At 36.0% G+C, this 24,225-nt stretch overlaps 1 protein-coding gene across 4 annotated transcripts in view; it reads right to left on the bottom strand.

Annotated features, from left to right (window-relative positions):
- Window positions 1-24,225, bottom strand: part of Arhgap12 (Rho GTPase activating protein 12) — an 89,134-nt gene that overhangs the window by 36,158 nt on the left and 28,751 nt on the right. For 2 of the 4 annotated variants that reach the window (XM_090319068.1, XM_090319069.1), the window contains exons 4-6: window positions 8,755-9,018; window positions 2,263-2,403; window positions 189-269 (exon numbers count right to left, since the gene is read on the bottom strand). In XM_090319068.1, coding sequence (XP_090175194.1) covers window positions 189-269; window positions 2,263-2,403; window positions 8,755-9,018 — 486 coding nt within the window. The remainder of the gene's footprint in view (window positions 1-188; window positions 270-2,262; window positions 2,404-8,754; window positions 9,019-24,225) is intronic. The other 2 variants (XM_090319071.1, XM_090319072.1) reach the window with 1 other exon arrangement.

The following is a 24,225-nucleotide window of genomic DNA, read 5'->3' as shown; positions in this document are numbered from 1 at the left end:
AGCACATAAGCTCTGAGTTCAAGCCTCCAGTCTGGCATACAATAATTAGATCATACAGACAGACAGACAGATATAGAGGTCAATTGACTGCGAGATCATTTTTAAATGAATCTGCTGAAATATGAATTACCTTCAGATATTATTTCATCTATTACTTTTAATATAAGTTCAGTGTTAAAGCTTATTACCTTTGGCAATTCCCATTCTGACCGAGAGCCATCTGCACTGTAGTAATATTGTCTGCCTTGATCATCAACATGCTTGAGCCACTATAAAAATGGAAAAGTATTTTTTATTTAAATGAAAGTTAATATAAGTTGCTATTACCAGATGTTAGATACTTGTTCTTATAAATTATTATTCTACTTATCACAACAAGTCAACAGCTAACACCTGTAACCCTAGCTATTCAGGAGGTTGAGATTTAAGGATTGCAGTTCGAAGCTAGCCTGAGCAGGAAAATTTCCATGAGATTCTTATTTCCAATTAACCATTCAAAAACCAGGAGTGGCATTGTATCCCAAGTAGTAGACTGCTAGCCTAGGACACTAAGGGGCTCAGAGACAGTGCCCAGGTCCTGAGTTCAATCCTCATGACTACCAACAATAAAAAAGAGTTAAGGGAGCTGGGAGTTTGGCCTAGTGGTAGAGCACTTGCCTAGCATGCATAAAGACCCGGGCTCGAATCCTCAGTACTACATACATAGCAAAAAGCCAGAAGTGAGGCTGTGGCTCAAGTGGTAGAGCTCTAGCCTTGAGAAAGCCCAAGGACAGTGCTCAGGTCCTAACTTCAAGGCCCAGGATTGGCAAAAAAGAGAGAGGGAGAGAGAGAGAGGGAGAGGGATAAGTTTATCAAGAAAAAGCATAGTAGCTAATATAATTATGAATTTTTCTTTCTCTAATTTCAAAACAGTGATTCTAGTAGCATTTAGCATCATAAACAAGAAACACAGGACATAGATACATAGATACATGTACATCTACTAAAACATAGGTACACTTTATCCTGCAGATAAGTTTGAAACATTAATGTATAAGGAATTTGCAACCTTCATAAAATATAAAATTTAACAACTTAAACCTATTTTCATACAAATTCTTGTAATTACTTCCCTTAGCCAATCAATGTATCTTACTCAGTGCAATTAAATAACAGAAATAAGAGAACTTCATGCAATATGTAACACAGGTTATATAATTGGGAAAAGACTAAGTACCCATATCTTCATTATGCTATAAATGAAAACTACCTCTTCTATATAAAATCTACTATCAAATAACCAAGGCAGAAAAGTAGAATAACAGCCTATTCCCACTTATATTCAGTCTCTAAACTAGCAAATTAACCAATTATCTTCTTAAATGATACCATATGTAATACAAAATTTCAACATTCACTTCCAGCCCAACTAAATCACAAACTATTAGATTTGTGCTTTAGTTTTATAGAAATTTAGTGACAATGAAAAAAAAAGTACTGGTAGTGAGACATATATAACAATATGTTGGGGGCTAGGGGTTTGGCCTTGTGGTAGAGTGCTTGCCTACCATGTACCAAGACCTCCGTACCACATACATGGGAGTATGGGGGGGGAGCTGGAAGTGGTGTAGTAGCTCAAGTGGTAGAGTCCTGGCCTTGAGAAAGCCCAAGGACAGTGTTCAGGTAGAGGTCAAGCCCCAGGACTGGCAAAATAATAATAATAATAAGTCAGAAACATTTTTCACAACTTTTCCTCCAGAAAATATATTTTATTGGATAGATTTTAACAAATGACCCTCCATAAGTCTACTCTGATTAATTTGAATGTGTCATCATCACCACAAAAATCACTGCCATTGTAACAGTTTAAAATAATGAGCCAGGACTGAGGGAAAGAAATGGTATAGCACTTGCCTGGCATGTCCAAGGCATGGGTTCCATCCTCAACATGATCAAAATTAAATAAGTAAAACCATGAATCAGTAGTAGTTATATTAAGTTTTCATGATATGAATTCATATGATTACAGAACTACTCCAAGGTCATGTGTGTACGCATGTATGTGTGACAGTCTTGCTGTATAATGCAGAATGGCCTTTAACTATGCAACTCAGGTTAACCTGGAATGCGAAATAATCCTCCCTCAGCCTCCTGAGTACTGATATTACAGGCATGCACCACCACATCTGGCTGAGTTTTTAAATACTACTAAAACTTCATTGCACAATTATATTTTATGAGAGGGTTCTGCCATTAATACTAGATGAGAAAAAAAGAAAGTACCTTTTCATTAGTATAGTCACTGGTATATAAGGTATGCCCACGTTCATCCAACTCTTCTGACCAACCCCTTGGAGGAGAACCACACTGACTATCTGACTGGCTGTAACAAATGCTGTGGTAGTTTTCTTCTGATGAAAGAAGCTATAAATAGTCAGAAACATAAGGATTTTTCTTCTTTGAATATAAATATGCAGCAAGCGAAAAATCTAAGAGTATGAATTTACTTAGCTAGTGCTAGGACATACTGAATATATTTATTTCATTCTCAAGACAAATTGATATTTTTAAATAGTACAATGTAAGTCAGGATATAAAGTTAATAACTGTTAGTTACTTATTATTAGTGCAACATGATAAATCAATTACCATAATGAAACTGAAAACAATACTTTCTAGATAAAGGAATGATAAAATGCTACTTTTTAGTTAATGTTGCTTTCAAAGAGAAATTTCATAATAAAATATTTAGAGGTAAAATACTAAGTAGAAAGAAAAGAATCCACAAAGTACAATTTTTTTTTTTTTTGCCAGTCTTGGGCTCAAGCTCAGGGCCTGAGCACTGTCCTTGGACTTTCTCAAGGCTAGAGCTCTACCACTTGAGCCTCAGCACCACTTCCAGCTTTTTCTATATATGTGGTACCAAGGAATCGAACCCGGGTCTTTGTGCATGCTAGGCAAGCACTTTAACCACTAGGCCAAACTCCTAGCCCCCAGTACAATTTTTTTTTAAATCTGGTTTTGCTGGGCACAATTGGCTCATGCTTACAGTCCTAGCTATTCTGAGACCTTTCTAAAGGCTGGGATCTGAACGATCACCATCTGAAACCAGTCAAGGCAGGAAAGTCTAAGAGATTTCATCTCCAATTAACAAGCAAGAATTCAGGATGGAGACATGGGTAACTTGGCAGTGTCAGCAGAACAAGCAAGTCAGCTGAGCTCAAGCCCTGAGACCAGCAAAAGGAAAAAGAAAGAAAAACAGAAAACCTGCTTTTTGCTTGGAGATACCTGCCAAACCTCACGGTAGAGTATTAGTTCTCAGTCATGAATAAAAAGACTGTGGACTCAAGACTCCAAACTACTGTCATGAGTCTCAAACAACAGCCCACAATTCTCCACTGGGACCTCCACTGCCACCAAGAAGCCAAATTCAAGAATGTGAGGGAGCTGCAAACAAATCCTGACCTTGTATTTCACACTAGACAAACCACAGCAATCTTTCTCCAATACCGAGGGAGAAAAAAACGAGAGATGGTTGGAAGATAACCAAAGCTAGTCTTCATAACAATCCAAATACTACTACCTGTGTAGCCTGCAAAAAATGTAAACACTTGTGGAATACTAGTTTCCCTAAGCAAGTCCTTTCTGACAGAACTAATTTTCAACTCACTAAGGACATGCTACTTATGAAATGCCAACACTACAACACACACACATATATGAAATAAAGACAGGAAACCAAAGTAGCATAAATAAGAATCAATAGAATATAATCAGAAACTTCATATACTGAGCTTAACGTAAGACTAAAGGCAGATATAACAAATAAATGCAGTATATGATCCTTCATTCCAAGAAAATATAAAGAATATTACTTGACAAGTGAGAAACAGTGACCATGAGATATTAAATAATATCTCAATATTAAATTTCTTAAATATGTAAGTATATCTTTGCTGGAAAAAGTCTTCATAGTTAAGAAATAAAATACATTGTTTTCTTCAGATAAATCACCAGCAAATTACAAGTGTGAGTGTGTATGTTTAAAATCAAAGTTCAGGAAAGTAAATGTCAAGCATTAGCAACTGGTAAAAGTATAAATAAAGATATATTGTACACACTATTCTCTTTTTTTTTTTTTCTTCTCTTGCCAGTCCTGGGCTTGAGCTCAGCGCCTGAGCACTGTCCTTGGACTTTCTCAAGGGTAGAGCTCTACCACTTGAGCCTCAGCACCACTTCCGGCTTTTTTTTTTCTATGTATGTGGTACCGAGGAATCGAACCCGGGTCTTCATGCATGCTAGGCAAGCACTTTAACCACTAGGCCAAACTCCCGGCCCTCTCTTTTTTTTTTGCAGGACAAATCAAACTACTCATTCTGAAGAAATCTGTATATGGTGTTATGATACTGTACCATCCTTTCAATATTTTTGTAAGCTCAAAGAGTGAGATTTGCAGATATGAAAAATGAAGCACACAGGCACAAAGTGAGCATAAACCAGAAGAAAGAGAAAATGGAGCAGAGGCTAGAATACCTCAGAACTTTGGGAACTGTAAAAAGACAGAATTACTCCAATTCAAAAATATTAAACCAAAGGGGCCGGGAGTTTGGCCTAGTGGTTAAAGTGCTTGCCTAGTATGCACAAAGACCCGGGTTCGATTCCTTGCTACCACATACATAGAAAAAAGCCAGAAGTGGATGTTCTTCTAAGGGTATATTTTTTCCCTGGCATCTTTCTCTTTCCTTCCTGCTTTCTGGCCACAATGAAACCATCAGTTTTACTCTGCTGTCCTCTCCTATCATGATATTCTGCTTTAACCCATTGAAACAATAGACCCAAGAAACCATGAGCCAAAATGAACTTTTTCCTCTACTGGGTAGATTTCCTAAAGCTGTCACAACAATGGAAAAGAAACCAACACCCACTCATGTATGAAATCACAGATCTTAAAAGCTACCAGCAAGAAGACAGTAGCAAGCCAAGTACAAAGGTACACACCTATAATCTCAGTACTCAGAAGGGTAAGGCAGGAGGATTGTGTGTTTGGAGATAGCCTAGACTATACAGCAAGAGTTTGTCTCAAAAAAAACACAAAAAGTTAAAGAAAAGACAATAGGAGACTAGCTGAACTCTTTAGCATTAATAACAGAAACCTAAAAACATTAGAACAAATCTTCAATGAATTAGAAATAAAAGCAAGCATTAAGTTTGGACCTCTTTGTTCAATAACAAATATTCTTCAAAATTAAAGTTTCAAATAAAAACTAATAGAAAGTCAGGAAACAAAAACTAATAGTAAAGAATTTAAACATATGCACTTAAGACAGAAGAAAATGAGAACAAAAAAAATGTGAGAAAAGAAAGTGGTAAAACTGGGGGAAGGAATAAGGGGACAAAAACATGAGAAGGGGTATTAAGAGTCGAGAAGTAATGAACCCACTACCTGGCGAATATAATAACTGTAACCCCCTCTATACATTACCCCAACAATAAAATACAATTTAAAAAAAATAAAAAGAAAGTGGTCCAATTGAGGTGACATTGGATCAAGATACATTGTATTCATAAACTGCTTTATTATAACTCGTTTGTACAACTACTTAAATATAATAATAAAAAGAAAAAAATCTTTTTAAAAAAACTGAGTCATCTTTCATATAGTGTGATGCTGAGCGAAATGAACTCCAGGATATGGAAACAAGAGATTTATCTTTGTCGTTGTTGTTTCTAACGTACTATGTGAAGTTATTTTTCCCCCCCTATGGTTTATCCCCTGTTGTTACTGTATCTGACTTTGGTACCTGGTGTATTATGTATGTTTGTTATTTGAATTAGGTAAGAGGAGCAATAAGATAATGAGACAAAGGGTGAATCAATGTAACAGCAATATTCACAAGACAATATGTTAGAAATTAACTTTACAACTCAGGAGAGGGTGGGTAGAGAAAGTTTTATATATATATATGCATACATATATATGAATGAAACAACAATAGTACAACAGCACATATAGTTCTTACAAATCTACGTAGCAAGATAAACCTGTAAATGTTAGACTTTGATGTATACACATGTTGAAATGTCTAGGGCAGCAACACTGTTGACATTCAGGCCAGATAACCCTTTGTCCTGTACAGAGATTCAGCAGCACCTTTGGCCACTACAAACTAGTTATCAATAGTGCAACCCCTATGATAAATCAGACAGTCACCAAACATTTCCAAATGTCCCTGCAAGAAATCATCTGTCCCTAGGTAAGAGCCTTCAGTCTAGCATAACCACTAAGGTACTAAGTGTGTCTGCTTAAGATAGAAATGTGAATGCTGTGAAAATTAACAGCAGTGGTATAGGCTTTAAAAGATGTAACCTCAGAAAAACAGGGAGAACACAAATGGAGAGACAAGAGTCAGTAGATGAACAAAACTTCAACTATCCATACAGCAGAATCTACACCAACAGGATAAGGAATGTGAGAGCAAATGAAAAAACCATCAAGTGTACAAAGTGAAATTCGCAAACTGCATTAGGAACCTCTGAAACTGGGGCGGGGAGAGAGGATAAAGGCAGGAGTGTGCTAAAATTAAGAGAGGTGAAAATTGCCATGCTCTCTTCTTCATGCATGAACATTAGGTATGTGCCCATCTCCTACACATGTAGAAGTACAGGGTGAAACATACTGTGAAGAGATGAAAACAGTAATACCCACTGTTGGACACAAAAGACACAATTGGGACATGGGTACCAGAGCCAAAGGAAACTAAGAGACGATCTACAAATTGAATACTAACACTAAGACCCTAACAGACTTTACTTTCTAGACAGATGAACTGAAGATTTCTACATAGACTATAATTAGTCCAAATGGGAAGACTCAAAAAATCTAGTACTGGAGATTCCCCAACAAGCAAATACCCCCAGAATCTCATTCAAGTCAAATTCACAATGTTGTGCAACTGTGAGAAAAAATTATTTCCAACACAGATGGCCTGTGATGATAGCAGAACAGGACATTTACACATCCAAACACACAGTCTCAATTTTCTCTCCCCATGCAATGTTTCAACAAGTGATAAAGATGTGCTCCAGCCACTCTGGAAATATCGTCACACAATTGTTGCAGGAACTACAAGTATAAGCTGATCAAACGCTAAAAGACATACCACCTCCATCTATTACTAAAACAGAAAACTAAGAAACACGCTTCAAGTTACTGTGTATGTTTAACCTGTTCTATAATTTAGGCTTTTCCCTAATTCTTCCAAATTATCAGATTTTACTTTTTTTTTTTTTTTTTTTTTTTTTTTGCCAGTCCTGGGCTTGAGCTCAGGGTCTGAGCACTGTCCTTGGACTTTCTCAAGGCTAGAGCTCTACCATTTGAGCCTCAGCACCACTTCCGGCTTTTTTCTATGTATGTGGTACTGAGGAATCGAACCTGGGTCTTCGTGCATGCTAGGCAAGCACTTTAACCACTAGGCCAAACTCCCGGCCCTTACTTTATTATATGATAGTTTATTTTCAAATCTCTCTAGTCCTAATAACGCAAATAAAATTTTTCTATAGTAAGTGTGAATCATGTCTCTATTTTTTTTTTTTTTTGCCAGTCCTGGGCCTCAGCTCAGGGCCTGAGCACTGTCCTTGGAATTTCTCAAGGCTAGAGCTCTACCACTTGAGCCTCAGCACCATTTCCAGCTTTTTTCTATGTATGTGGTACCAAGGAATCGAACCTGGGTCTTCATGCATGCTAGGCAAGCACGCTACCACTAGGCCAAACTCCCAGCCCCATGTCTCTATTTTTATGATCATTCCTGAACACTAAAGGTACATGTCACTGCCAAACAAAAGCTATGAATACCCAACTGAAAAACAGGACAAGGTTCGAGTTATTTATCACAAAGAAAGCTTTGTTAAATTACATTAAATGCAAGATACACCACCGGCTTTCTCCAGCGCCTACTTCCCTGGAGCTCTGCACTTAGTTACACTCACTAGCTGCTTCCTCTAAGAAAAGCTTATACCTTGTGTGTGCACGGGTTGGTTCCAGTCTATAAAATGTTAAGTTTTCCTTCCATTCTACCAATCCAACCTACCCTTTTTCTGTAAATGTCCCCAAGACATTTCAGCAGATCTCAAAATTAAGTGTTTCTCAAAATATAACTGGTAAATCCTCTACATCATTCTGGAGAGGATGTGGGAGAATATGAAAACAAAAGCAGAGGAAATATTATAAACAACTTTTAGAGAAAACAGTAATCTCAGAATGAACGGTCACACTCACAGAATGATCTAATGCAGCAAAGGTATTATCCTTAGTTCCTTTATGTAGAAATATATAAATAAAAAGGTATCCTTGTGCCTCTGATACAAGAGAAAAATGAGAAGAAGCTTGATAGCTCCTCTCACATTTGTTTAAATCAGTTCAATAGCTTATACTTAACTAGCTAGGTCACAAATATTTCCCTTCTTTTCCACTAGCTTATGTAATAAGTTAGTGTCCTGTAACATACAAAAGAAACCATTGGTAATAACAACTTTGTTCCAGTTCTAGAAACAGTAAGTGCAATGTTAGCCCAATGTTAGCTACTTCCCGCCAGTTAAGATTAGAAGGGCAATATATTAATAAAGCTTTGAAAAAATTTTTAGTATCTTAGAGATTTACGTGTTCTGCCATGTTAATAATAACAGCAAATAAAGCCATTTATTCTTTTGTTTCTGAGTAATGAAGAGACAAAATTGGGAAACATATTGGTTGATTCTTTAATTACCCATACCTCTTACCTCTTGGTCTCCTGGACTCTGGAAATCTCCTTTGCTTATACTTGCATCCCGAGTCCATCTTGGTGGTTTCCAAGTTCTTTCTTGTGTTCCTCGGTTATAGTAATAGCAACGCCCTGAACTATCTTTATGAGTTTCCCATTCTCCGTTAACCTGGATCGCTGGGCTCCCAGGAAGTGGGGGGAGAGCAGACTGAGATATTTTCAGTTCTTGTAGGTTAGCATAGACAGGAGAATCTGGCCTTCCTTGATTTGGAGGTGTAGTTGCCTATGAAATACAAGTTTTAAGTTTCATGTTTAAAACTGCATCACATTTAAAAATTGAAATGATATTTAAGAAGAGATTTATAAATATGCATACTAACTCATTTTAAAACATACAAGAAACATTAAGAGGATCTAGGAGTATAACTCTATGAGTGTTTGCCTAACAAGTGAAAGGCTCCATACCTGGTAATTAGCACTGCAAGAAAACACACAAAAACACTCTGAAATTGAAGAAAAAAAATTAAGAGAAGGGACTATCAAATGTTTAACAATTTGTAAAAATGAGAAGGGTACATGCTGAAAAAATAAATTTTAACATTCAAAGCTTGAAAATGAGTACACAAAAAATTCAAATGGAGTGCAAAGAATAGCATACTTAACTAGAAGTTGTGGGTTCTAGATTAAGACCTGTGGGTCCTAGTTTAAGACCTGGCTATAAAAGATGTGTAACACTAGACAGGGTCACTTCACTTCTCTGAAAGTGAGATATTTACTTTCTGTAAAGGAAAGAATGACTAAACAATCAAGGTTTTCTTTGGCTCTAAAATTCTAGCATCTTAGGCATTTTTTTGAAAAGTCTCACACATGAATAACTTAGCTTTTATTCAAAAAGCTATCAAAAATGTTACATGCTATGTTGTTCTATCACATCAGGAATCAAAGCAGTAAAAGGAGAGCTAAAATCTTGCTAGAATTCATTTCTTCTTAGTAATAGTTTCTCTATAACTACAAATAATTGAATCTACCTAGTTCCTTTGTAAATTTCTTAACAGTTAAAAAAATCCTAAAATTAGCAGTAACTCACTGCTATTCATGTTTAATCTTACTCTACATTCTTACTTTTAACAATTTTTTAAGTGCTGAGGTGCTGTGTATGCTAGGTATGCATTCTACCACTGAGCAATATCTCCCTTGCTACTTTTTTTTTAATATTTTTTCACTAGTTGTCAGTAAAAAAGCACAACACTCTTCAGACACTGCATAAAGACACTACAGACTTTATTAATTTACACTGAATTCCAGTGACTAAAAGGGAAAAGTTCACTTTTCAGGACTGTTTATATTCTATATTCATATTTGTATGTATATTTTCCTTTGACAACAAGTTTCTCAAGCTCTTCAATACTGTGTGTGCAATAAGATATGTTCACCAGCACAGCTGGCCTCTGCCACCAGATCACAATAACATATACACACTTTCATTACAGCAACCGAGGTCAAGAGATTTTGTCTGGGGACCAAAATGTACCTGAGTGAAAGCCACTGCATGATAAGGAGTTAAAGAGTCAGATGTTCCATATTTCCAGCAAAAATTATAAGAATGCCTAATCGTAACCAGGCGCAATGGCTTACGCCTATAATCCTAGCTACTTAGGAAGCTGAGATCTGAGGATCAAGGTTCAAAGCCAGCCCAGGCACAAAAGGACCTGAGACTCTTATCTCCAATTAACCTCTAGAAAATGGGAAGTGGGGCTTGGCTCAAGGGTAGGGCAGTAGCCTTGAGCTGAAGAGCTCAGGGACAGTGCCCAGGCCAAGTTCAAGCTCATGACCCACCAAAAGAAAAAAAAAAAAAAAAGAATGCCTAATAGTTAATTTTATCATTATATTGGTATGATATATTAAGGTGACACCCTTGTATATGTGGAACCATGTTTAAAAATTGGAATGAAACCAATTTGATCACAGTGTACTATATATACTAAATCCAACTTGCATTATGACAGTGAAATAAGCCAGACACAAAAACACACAGAAAATTTTTACTATCAGATGTTCTCTCTCATATGCATAAGGAAACTTAAAAAGAACTTGATCTGAAAAGAGAATAATCATTACTAGACAATGAGAGGGATGTGAGGAACAGGAAATGGAAAACTAGAATGGATGGTTAGATATAATACATACTATATGCATGAACAGAAATATCACACTAAATTCAATTAATAAATTATTAAAATTAGATTTAGTTTAGTAATAAATTTACAAAGAAAAATACTACACTGTAAATCAGTTTTACTCAAAGCTTCCAAAATAGTATTTGCATGTAAAGTATATTTAGTGGTCTAAATTACAGGACAAACTTTAAAAAAGAGTCAACAATAAAAATAACCCAAACCATGAGTACATAATTATAAAATGGTTACCTTTGATCTTTTCACACATGCTAGTTATGCAAATACTGCTTTTGATGATGCAAATTACTTTCCTAAAAATGTTATTGTCAAATGTAAACTACCATACCCAACAACATTATTTATGTGAAAAAAATACCCATAGAAGGGCTGGGAGTTTGGCCTAGTGGTTAAAGTGCTTGCCTAGCATGCATGAAGACCCGGGTTCGATTCCTCAGTACCACATACATAGAAAAAAAGCCAGAAGTGGTGCTGAGGCTCAAGTGGTAGAGCTCTAGCCTTGACAAAGTCCAAGGACAGTGTTCAGGCCCTGAGCTCAAGCCCAGGACTGGCAAAAAAAAAAAAAAAAATACCCATAGAAATAGGTATCCATCTATTTTTCTTACAGACTAATTTCATATCCTGCAAATTAATCATAATAGTGTTTTCTGCAAAAGAGAAAACACTCTGTAAGAAAAAACCATTTAGTAAACTATCTGTTATAACTTTAAATAATGTTAACTTAAGATTTGTTAAAGGAGTTCCTAATTCTACATTAGAACTCTGGGGTCAAGATGAGAACAAATAGCTCTCTTCTTAAGTGGCACATTGGCTCAAGGGGTAGGGTGGAAGCCCTGAGCTGAAAAGCTCAAAGATAGCACCCAGGCCAAGAGTTCAAGTGCCACTCTACCAACTCCTTCCCCCCCCGCAAAAAAGCTGTCTTCTTAATCAAAGACAAATTACACTGAATCTTTGAGAAACAACTAATTCCTGTTGTGTAAGCAACTCAAATTTTAAAACTTTCCAATTAGTATAATTTTGAAACAAAATCAAGAAGAATTAAAAGAATATCTTGGGGCTGGGAGTTTGGCCTAGTGGTAGAGTGCTTGCTAGCATGCACGAAGACCTGGGTCTAGAAAAAGCCGGAAGTGGTGCTGTGGCTCAAGTAGTAGAGCTCTAGCCTTGAGAAAGTCCAAGGACAGTGCTCAGGCTCTGATGTCAAGCCCCAGGACTAGCAAAAAAGAAAAAGGGGGGAAAAAGAATATCTTAAAGCGATCTTGCAAGATGAAAATATTCTAAATAAAACATTTAGCAAAAGCCAGGTGCTGGAAGCTCACACCTGTAATCCTAGCTACTAAGGAAGTGAAATCTGAGATCTGAGGACCAAGGTTCAAAAGCCAGCCCAGGCACAGAAGTCAGTCAGAATCCTGCCTAGCAAAAACAAAGGTCTGAGTTCAAACCCCAGTACTGGCCTATCTTCCCAAAGAAAAAGACCCCATCTAAAAATTAAAAAGTACTAATAAAAACTAAAAATCTTACCAGCTTTAATTTTCAGCTCATAAGAATGACAATCCTGCTGGCACAGCACGGCACGGTGGCTCACACCTGTAATCCTAGATACTCAGGAAGCTGAGATCCGAGGATCAAGGTTCAAAGCCAGCCTGGGCACAAAAGGACTGAAGACTCTTATCTACAATTAACCTCTAGAAAAAATGACTCACAAAAAAAAAAGTATTTTTAAAGGGTAATTATCTTATATAGGAATCATCTGCAGGTATGTTAAAATTATTGGACCATTTCACAGAATTACTGAAGAGATTTGGTTTGTCTGTTTTAGCTTAAGTCCCCTATGTGATTTTTATGTATACTACTATACAAAAGACATTGATAAACTCATTAATCCATAGTGGACTTAGAAAAAACGCATCCCTCAGTCCACTAAATCTGCATTGTAAGAAAATATACATACTTAAACATAATTTTTAAGTCCATGCCACCAGTTCTTTCTTTCCCTGTCAATGAATCCAAGCAGGAGTTAAAAAAAGGAAGCAACAAGAATATGTATATATAGACACATACATATCTGTCAATGTTTGGTTTTCTAACATTTGTTAAGAAAAACCTTGTTCATAAATAAATGACTTGTGTTTATACTTGAGGAAAAAAAACATGTAAAAGAGAACAAGAAAGTTAATTTTAAGGGTTATATCCATCATTAATTAACAACTGAATTGGGACTAGTACCACTTGCACATGACCCAATTTTATATTTAAAAAAAGATTTGGCCTGTCCTATTTTATCTATAGATGGACTAAAATAATCCTCCAACTCTCCACAGCAAGGAAAAACTGGGGAATGATACACATAAGAAACTTAGGCTGTCTCTGAAAAGTTAGTTTTAATACAGAAAATATTGACAGTTGTCTTTTTATCTTTGACAGTAATTTAAGAAATGTTTTATAGTAAACTTTAGAGAATGGCAGATCCTACCAGCCAGGGAGCTACATCTCTTGTTTTATTAAACACCCTATGCTATTTTGTATTAATCCTTAAGATACCTACTTCACCAAAAATGCATAAATATATTTAGATTTATGAGTAGGATAAACCCATAACAGCCGGTAACTACATTGTTATTTAGATTTAGAGTGAAAGATTTCTTGAATTATCAGGCTCCAAAACAGAATACATATCGTGTTTTAAATTCTATTTAGTTCGTACAGAAAACAAAACATAATGTCCTTCAAACTCCTTAACCAAAGTCTGCCTCACCATAATTATTTTTCCCCCCCAGTCTTGGGCTTGAGCTCAGGGTCTGAGCACTGTCCTTGGACTTTCCTCAAGGCTAGTGTTCCACCCTGAGCCACTGCACCACTTCTGGCTTTTTCTATGTATGTGATACTGAGGAATAGAACCTGGGTCTTTGTGCATGCGAGGCAGGCACTCTATCACTAGGCCAAATTCCCGGCCCCCATAATTATTTATTATAATGACACTAGGCCAACTGACAAAAAAAGGAGGAAAAAAAGAAAAAATTATCAACCAATATTCAGTTAAAGACTGTCAAACTGAAAGTTGCATGTTAATTTTAACTGAAAAAAGCATAGCTTTCCAAAAGACAGTTTTTCACTTTAACCAAAGTTTAGGAAAAAAATAATATAGTACCTTTTGCTTAACAATTATGAAATCCAAAAACATACAAATTGTAATGTTCTTATCTTGAAGCACAATCCCACTGTATACTGCAATGGTTTACCTTTTTGCCATTTAAATTTAAAACCTAATGATGAGCTAGGTAGGAGATGAAAATAAGACAATCTCTTCCTTAACACCAGTAGCCTGTGAAAGAGAAAGGGTTAGTTAAAACAAAAGCCCTCAAAAGCCTGACACTGGTGGCTCATGGCTGTAATCCTATCTATTCAGGAGGCTGAGGATGGAGGTTAGAAGCCAGTCCAGGTAGCAAAGTTTCTGTGAGACTCTTCTCTTCAATTAACCACTCAAAAAATTCAAGTGGTGGAGTGCTAGCCTTGAGCACAAAGAGGCTGAGGGACAGAGTCCAGGCACTGAGTTTGAGCACCACAACCGACAAAAATAAATAATAATAATAAAAGCCCCAATCCAATAGCAGAGCTAAGGGCAGGGAGATGTGCACAGAATGCTCTGGAAACCCACTCAAAGCAGCACAAGCAGGAAAAGAAGGGCAAACACAGAGTTCAGAAAAAGGATTTTTACAAGAAAGAGCCAATCAAGGGAAGTGATAAGGAGCACTCTAAGCACACAAAAACACTTTATGGCTCTTAGCTTGCAACATCGAAATAAAAAACTGCCTTTTAGTACGGAAACACAACTATATTTAAGTGAATTCAACATTGTTATATACCTAATTACAAGCACTTCTCATAGTATTTATGGCTTAAATATCCACCCACCTCATGTGAAGAATGAGGAACTTTTTTCCTGCAAAGGCTATCTGAATATTGTATTTATAACACCATTCTTAGGCATTAACAATACAGGCATTATGCACTACTATTACACCCATTACAAACCCATTATTAATGGGTCTTTTCCATTGTATACCAGATGATTTGGGGGACCATATATATGGCCTGGTTGAGCCACTTTGGAAAGTTCTGGAAACTAATAGGTAGGGCCTAGCTGAAGGAAGTAGGTCACTGAGGATTTGTCCCTAAAGGCTGTGTTTTTTCCTGGTCCTCCCCCTCTCCCTTCTTCCTGTTCACTGTAGGGGAAGTGATCTTTCTATATGCTGCCACCATCATGATGTTCTGCCTCTTTGTAGACCCAGAATTCGATGCAGACAAATACTATGTAATAAAGGTCTGAAATCATAGGCAAAGATAAATCTTTCCCCCTTATAATTAGGTGTTTAGGCACATCAATGAAAAGTCTAACACACATGACAAATAGATGCTTTTTTAACTTATTTTTTTAGGTCTTTTCTCATTACTCCAGCTCCAGGCTGTCCAGTTGTTATAGAGTATGATACCTCATCCATAGGATTCTTTTTAGTTCCTACCAGCCTCCTTCCTCCTCAGACACATACAATAACAAAATTGGTCCTACGTAGAAAGCTCTGCGGCCTGATGTTTATTTATAGAAAGCCATGGATAAACATATTTACAAAGTCACTGATGTGCTATCAACTTTCAGTAACAGCTCGTTATCATGCCATGATATAAACTAAAGCCACTCTCAATTACAGACTGTCTAGCCCTAGAAATGGAAGCATAATAGCAAAGGAACACCGTGATGAAAAGCTTGAGTGATGGGGACAACACATCAGAGACATTGGAGGGTAATAAAGAAGTTCAGCAGTTAGAAAGATTTGCCAAAGGCAATAAAACAAAAATCTCCTCCTTTAAGTTCAAGGCCACATCTCTCAAACCTCATTTTCTGGTATACTCACGTTCATCCTTTCTTCCAGCCCTATAGTTCCATAAATTATCAGGATACTTAGGACATTACAACCTGGCATTTACTTGTTTGCCTTTCCCTCCAGAACTTGATTATCCTTTAGACAGAAACATTTGTCTTGCTAATCCATTCATCTTCATAGCCTGGCATAGCACCTTGCAAACAGAAGCATAATATTTCCTCGATGAAAATTACTTTTTAAACAACAGAAGAAACTGTCATGGAATTGAGACACTCAAATTAATACCCTATTCTTATTTTTACAGTTTCCTTGGGAAACCTTGCCCAATTCCACTTCAATAAAACCAAAACCTCTCCCTCAAACATCTCTTCCTGAGTTCAAACATGTAGACTGAAAGATTGACTCATTAGCACTGACACTTCACATATACCTCAAATTCACTGAGCACTTTGCCTCAGTGTTTTTTCACAATATACTAGAGTCATCAATTTAAGTGACAGTATAAACTTAACTTCAAACTTCAATGATATTTTATGTCTCTTCTCTTTACCCTATAAAACTTCTACTAATTCTCCATCATAATATGACTTGAATTCTTTCTTCTGCTACTCTAAGGTAAACTATATGTTTCAATCTCTCTTCTTTTAAGGAATGATAATAGTCTGTGGGGTCTACTGACACCATTCCTTGCCTGGGCAATAGATCTCCAAAATACAACTAGTTTCTTTAAAAACACACATATGTCCTTAAACGCACCTAACAAAAATATAAATGAAGCCAGGGACATAGATAATAAACTCGTACTTTGAAATTTAAAAAAATGAGTATTTTACTAATTACAAAACAACTCCAAATAGCATGACAGAAGAAGGTATTCCATCATACTTTTTTCTCTATTTTTTTTTTTTTTTTTTGCCAGTCCTGGGCCTTGAGCTCAGGGCCTGAATACTGTCCTTGGACTTTCACAAGGCTAGAGCTCTACCACTTGAGCCACAGTACCACTTCCAGTTGTTTTCTATGTATGTGGTACCAAGGAATCGAACCCGGATCTTCATGCATGCTAAGCAAGCACTCTACCAAGAGGCCAAACTCGCGGCCCCCATTCTTTTTTCTTTATCATTTAATTCCACTCTCCCTATATTCTTTGCTCCAAAACCAATGCTCCTCAAACTTCTATTATTAATACTATATTATTTTTCTGCCATACCCTGAAATCTTTACCAAAATATCTCATTTCTGATCACAAACCACAAAGAAAACCATAAGAGGAACCAGGCACCTGTGACTTGCCTACAATCCTAGCTACTCAGGAGACTGAGATCTGAGGATCACTGTTTAAAGCCAAATCAGGCAGAAACATCTGGGCTGTGAGAGTCATCCCCAATTAATCATCAAAAAGTCACTTGCGCTATGGCTCAAGGAGTACAATACCATTCTTGGGCAAAAAACTCAGAGCCAGTGAGTGGGTGGGAATATGGCTCAGTATCAGAATATATACTTAGCATATGTGAGATCCTAGGTTCAGTCTAACAGCAACTAAAAAAGATAAAACCTATATACTGTTGTGTCAAACTCTTTGAGGTGCTCTCCATCTCCAAAGTTAGAACTCATAGGATTTCTGCACATCTAACACAGCTTTACTTAACAGAAAATATACCAGAAGCCATAGTCACAAGGTAAAAGAGTTAAAAATAATTATTGTAACATATTTAGCCCAATATATCCAAAATACAACCATTCATCATATCATTACATAATTATATAATATATACTATATAAATTATATATTATACAATAGATATAATGCATTATATTACTTATATATCATGCATTTATATAAATTATAATTTTATATACATTATAGATTATAAAATGTGTTATATATATTGTAAGTTGTATAAATTATACAATATTGAATTTTTTTCAAGTTTCAGAACTAATCTGCATTTTACAACATATCTCAATTCAGATTTTAAACATTCATAATAAATACTTGACTTACATTCAGGTTTCATAAAATATACAGTTCAAAGTGCATATTCACATAGTCACATATCCAAATAGATAAACAATCCTAAAAATTTTCTAATAAATAGTAAATTGATCAATCAATTAAAAATTTTCAGTGATTGTATATAGATTCCCTTCTATAATACCTGTTTGTTAAACATGTCATTTGAAATATGATGTAAAAATCAATGTTAATTCTGTAATAAAAAAAATTTAACGTAAGGCCAAGAGTGTGGCCTAGTGGTAGAGTACTTGCCTACCATTTACAAAGCCCTGGATTCTATTCCTTGGTACGACATACACAGAAAAAGCCAGAAGTGGCACTATATTTCAAGTGGCAAAATGCTTGAGCAAAAAGTGTCCAAAGACAGTGCCCAGGCCCTGAGTTTAAGCCCCAGAACTAGCAGAAATATTCAGCTTATACTAATTCAGTCCTCAGTCTCACTAGCCACACATAACTAATCTACAGTATGTTTATGCACATATAAAACTGTCTCTTTTATACTATATAATTAATTGTTACTTTTTTTCTATTCCACCAAACTATAAGTCCCTTATGCATTAACTGTGTATTCTCAAAACACAGAAGGAAAAAACAAGAGAATAAACTGAAGCCTCCTTATTTCCAAATCTCTAGTTTGGACTCTGGTGAATCTTATTCTCAGCAACTATTTTCCCAATCCACAGACTATTTCAAGAAATAGAAATACAAAGGAGACATCCAGAAGAAACTATTTACTGAAGAAACTTCACTATTGTGTCAAACGTATTCAGACAGTTATGTTTGTCCTTGTTGGCTAATAAAGCAAACAAAATTCTTCGATAGGACATTATGTTGAGATAGCAAGATTTAGTTACCATTTTATGCTGAGGAAGCAACATGCAGTGACCTGATACACTACCATTCATTATTACAAATCTCCCTCCCTAGAACTTCAATGGTAACGCTATCATCAGCAGAGAATGTCTAAAGCATACTTTGTCCTAAAACTTCTAGAGATTAAAAAGTTAATAGTGGAATTATAAATGAAAAGAAAAAATGCATCTGCGATTACTTGCTGAAAGCACACAGTACATTCATAAGTCTCGTAAGTTTAGAAACTGAGGTTTTTGCTAGTATCAACAAGTTTATGATTTCCTACACAATACAAATTAATACAGTTTTTAGTTCATATTTAAATAGCTGTCACACTTTCTTTTCCAGTGACAATTCTTTCTTGCCTTTTTATCAGAAGATTCTGAAATGAAAAAATTTTTTTCAGACGTAAGAGTGAACCAATGCAACAATGATGCTCAAGACAATACATTGGAAATGAATTTTACAACTTGGAGGAGAAGGGAAAGTAGGAGAAAAATGGGGGAGCGGGTAACAATGTTTGACAAGAAATATACTACCTTACATATGTAACTGTAACCCCTTTATACATCACCTTGACAGTAAAATTAAATTTTAAAAAAACATTACTTAAGGGACAAAAATTTTTAAATGTCACCAAATGAACACAAATGAAGGACTATCATACCACACGTACCAATTAATTAACAAGTATTCATGAGAACACTGTAATGTAGCTTTTTGAATAATTTATTAATTCCAAATTGCAATTTGCTCCATATTTACAAGTTTTAAGTTTCATTCTCTTAAAGCTGTCTTGAAAATCTATCATAAAGAAAACAAAAAACATTAACATGTACTGCATTTTAATGGCAATCACACCAAAGCAAGAACCCTAAGGTTATTTAAGCAAAAGATATTCAATTCAGGTAGACATGTACAAATCTAAAAATATTTTTATACATTGACGTATGTATGAAGAATAGAAGACTGCATGTAAGCTTTTGTAACTATTTTTGAGTAACTGAATTGTGGTTGGGTTGTTTTCTTTTGGTTTTATCTATATTTTTTATTTTACAAGGAGCACATTTGTTTTGAAATATTAAAAAGAAAAGCAGAAACATCATCAGTATTAAATCCATGCAATGATTCTAAGATAACCATAAGCACTTATGATAGCCCCCAGTGAAGCTACATACTCCATCCTCAAAACTTCCAAGTTGCCCCAGAAAATCCAAAGCAGAGAGGAAGGACTGGTTCAAGGTCGTCAACAGTTTAAATACACTGTCAAGTTTAGAATTATAATCCTTATAATAAGACACAATGAAAATAAAACTCCCATCAGTAAGTTTTCCAAACTCCTAAAGGTCTGGAGTTCAGGGAAGAGAGGATGGGTATTATGGAATAGGACTGTTCCATAATGACACTGGTCAAAAGCTTAGTAGTTTCTCTGATAGCGTAGTCCATCCTAAACTTCCATAAACTGAGGCTTTTCTAGACATGAATCATCCTAGCACTTTTCTTCTCTCTTTAAAGTTGTGCTAAAATACATCTAACATAAAATTTACCATTTGAGTTATTTTTAACTATACAATTCAATGGCATCATCGTTCTGAACAATCATCACAATTGTCCATTTCTAGGACTTTCTTTGGCAAAACTGAAACTCCACACCCAATAACCTCCATTCCATATTCTGTCTCCATAAATTTGACTACACTTGGTTGCTTATACACTTGGAATCCTTTCATGACTAGATTATTTCAGTGAATGTGAAGTCCTCAAGATCCATCCACGTTGTAGTTTGTGTGATGTGGTTCCAGTGTAGGACTCCACCCCATTCTATCTGTCTATATGACCTGGGATAGACACAAGTTGCTTCCTCTTTTTTGGCAATGCTGTGGATATGACTGTACAAATGCTTTCTCTTTTGAAACTCCTCAAATAAAACTTACTTTTAACCTTAAAGATCACCGATAAAAAATAGTAATAATCTAACCTGTTTTCCATTTCCTGATATCTTATACATGCTCTGAAGCCAATTAACCAAAAAGAGAAGGAAGGGGGCGTGTAGCCTAGTGGTAGAATGCTTGCCTAGCATACATGAAGCCCTGGGCTCAATTCCTGGGTACCACACACACAGAAAAGGAAGTGGTGCTGTGGCTCAAGTGGCAGAGTGCTAGTCTTGAGCAACAAAGTGTCCAAGGATAGTTCCCAGGGGTGGAAAAAAAAAGGGTGGGGGGAGGATGGAAATCAATCAGTAGCTAAGCTTAAAAGCCTTTTAACTTAGTCCATCTATCACTTTTTCAAATATCCTCATCTCTCTCCAGGAGAGAAATGTACAACATTCTCATATTTCAAAGTGTAGAAGACACAGAAGCATTTGATAGATGTAGTCCAGCACTACAAGAGAGTCAGTACTAGTAAAAATGGCAGTTTATTTTCCAAGGTGTTGAATCTTTTAGGATCATCACTACCTCTCTTCCTCATCAAAAAAAAAAAAATCTCAGTTCATTTTTTGGGTAAAAATTCATAAATACAAAAGATAGTTTCCAAAAGTAAAATAAATTCATGTTCCTCATCTAAGATTCACTAACTTATGAGAAGGCACACTTGGGACACATAAAAATCAGTTATTTAACATGCTTGCTCCTCTTGTTAGGGAATTAGAACATACACAGGAGAAATGCAAACGGACAAAGGAGAAAATGTGAAGCAGAGATCAGTTAAGATTTACTAACTTCTTGCTCAGCATTTCCTTTTGAACTACTGTTTCTCTTTCGAATGAAACATAGTGAAAGCAGCATAAAGAAGACTGGTTCCTTTTAATGGAAGAAAGCACTATCCACAAGAAGGAACAAGTTTTGAGTTAACTCAATTTTCATTCTTATATTCTATCTTAACAAGAACCTAACATGGCATTCATAAACACAGAATGTTCTCTACAATATGTAAAATTTCCACTTCAGATCTGTAACTCTAAACAAGAGATCACAAACTTTCCCACTACACTATAAAGTCAGCTAACTATTAAGTCAATGTAATTAAAAAGTAAAATAAACATATTTCTCTCATTTAAATTACCTATCAGTAAAACTGTCAAGGAAGAAGAAATGTTTCTATACAAACAATCTCTAATTCATATAAACATGATGAGTACAGCCCATATGATACATTACTTAACAATATAATAAAATAAGCATTCTGAAATACACCAAGGAAAATCTGACATGCTTAAAGAAGATATCTTGCAGCTGGCTAACATAATTTTTAAAGTCACAATTTCCTGAGCAGAGAAAGTATGCATCAAGCTGTTAAAATGAAGTAGAGAGGAAACAGTACTGGGGTTTGAACTCAGGACTTTTGAATTTGCTAAGCAAGTATTTTACCTTTCTACCACTGGGGCCAAATCTTCATCTATACTTCTTAAAACTATAAAATATATTATGTCTACACAAAAGGCAAAACAATCTTTAAAGAAAAGGAATAGACTATACAGAACAGAATTAAGGATGGGAAAATATCAAAAATCACCCAATATAACTTCTGTTCCAGGTTTTCAATGAAGCAACAACGTAATACGTACAACCTGTGAGCCTTTACACACAATTCTCAACTTTTAAATAATTTGCTATTCTACAATTTCATTGTGTAGCTCTTAACCAATTAATAACAGTTAATACTAATTAAACACTTACTCTGAGGCATTAACTACTTCAATACCTAAGAGTTTATTCTTCGTCCTAAGAAGTTGCTGTACCAAAATTCAAACAAGGTCTGTTTGACTCAAAGTCCGAGATGTTGGTCACTCATACTGTCCCTACCAAGCAGAAGTATTAGTAATCATTTCTTAGGGCTGTGTTGAAAAAAAAATTGTTACCACAATATAAAGTATCTTCTATATGTAGTGAGACTCTTTTCTCCAATTAACCACAGAAAACCAGAAGTAGAGCTGTGGTTCGAAAGTGGTAGAGCACTAGCCTTGAGTGAAGACCTCAGGGACAGCGCTCAGGCTCTGAGGTTAAGCCCCAAGACCCACAAAAAAAAAAAAAAAAAAAGACATGCCTTTCTCCCTATAGTTACAGAGAACTACTATTGTGACGTTAGCATAAGATTATTGTAATTTACCATCTTTTAGTAAACCGACATGACTATTCCAATTTCTCTTTTTCATAAATCTTTGTGTGTGTGTTGTGTGTCTGGGGAGCTGATATCCCAAGTTCTTGCTCTTCTTGCTTGCTCAGCTAGTCCTCTACCATGTGAACCATGCCTCCACGTGGACATTTCACTAGTTAATTGTCTCAAGAACTTTTCTGCCCAGGTTGACATCAAACTGTTATCTCTAGATCCTGGCTTCTTCAGGGGTTAAGATTACAGGTATTAGCCACAGGTACTTAACATTAACTTTTCCACATTAAACATGTCTGATACAGTATATGCAAATAAATATTTCAAATAGTATTTCAAAAGTGCTATTCTCTCTGTGAGCCTGGCAATTATCAAGGCCAGTTCAATTTCAAATATTCTCTCACCCATTGTCTGTCTCAGAAGTACATTCTCATTATTAATGCTCATCAGAAAAAGTATTCTGCTTTTTGGTCTGAAAATTATGTTTGCTCTACCCATTACACTACTGGAAGACCCCGACTAAAATGTTTTTTACTCTCTTTTTTGTTGTTTTTACAATCCGAGGGCTTCAACTCAGGGCCTGGACACTGTCCTTAGGCTTTCTCATGGCTTAGAGCTCTACCACTTGAGCCACAGTACCACCTTCCAACTTTTTCGATATATGTGGTACCAAAGAATCAAACCTGGGTCTTCATGCATGATAGGCAAGCACTCTACCACTAGGCCAAACTCTTGAAATCAGTAGGCTAGAATAACATCTGCACTCCCACATTTAATATTAGTCACAAGAGCCAACATATAGAGCCAACCAAAATGTACATCAATAGATAAAATGGATAAGGAAAGTGCGGTATATATAGTACATGGTGGAATGCTATTTAGCTATAAAAGGAAGACTTATCATTTGCAACAACATAGATAAACACGGATGACATTAGGTTAAGTGAAATAATTAGCCACAAAAGTAGAAAATCCATGGGATTTCACTCACATATATAATCTTTCTAAAGAAGCTGAAAGTGGCAATGTGCTAGTGGCTCAGGCTTGTAATCCTAGTTACTCAGGAGGCTGAGATCTGAGGATGATGACTCAAAGCCACCTCAGGCAGGATTACCTCTAAGTAATCACCAAAAAGCTGAAAGTGAACTGTGGCACTACTTAAAAAATAAAAATAAATAAATAATTTTTAAATTTAAAAAAAAAAAGCTCAGGGATAGAACCAGGATCTGAGTTCAAGCCCCACAATGGAAAAGGAGGAGGAGGAGGAGGAGGAGGAGGAGGAGGAGGAGGAGGAGGAGGAGGAGGAGGAGGAAATTGAGTTGAAAGTAAAATGACAGTTCTGAGGTTGGAATCACTAGGTGACAAGGAAAACTTGGGAAAGATTCACTGATAGGTACTAAATTAAAGCAACTTAGTTGTGTTCCAGTATACACTAGGGTGCCCAT

Source organism: Megascapheus bottae, chromosome 26, assembly GCF_031878675.1.
Source record: "Megascapheus bottae isolate mThoBot1 chromosome 26, mThoBot2.hap1, whole genome shotgun sequence".
Lineage (NCBI taxonomy): Eukaryota > Metazoa > Chordata > Mammalia > Rodentia > Geomyidae > Megascapheus > Megascapheus bottae.
This window is presented reverse-complemented; position numbering and strand designations above follow the sequence as displayed.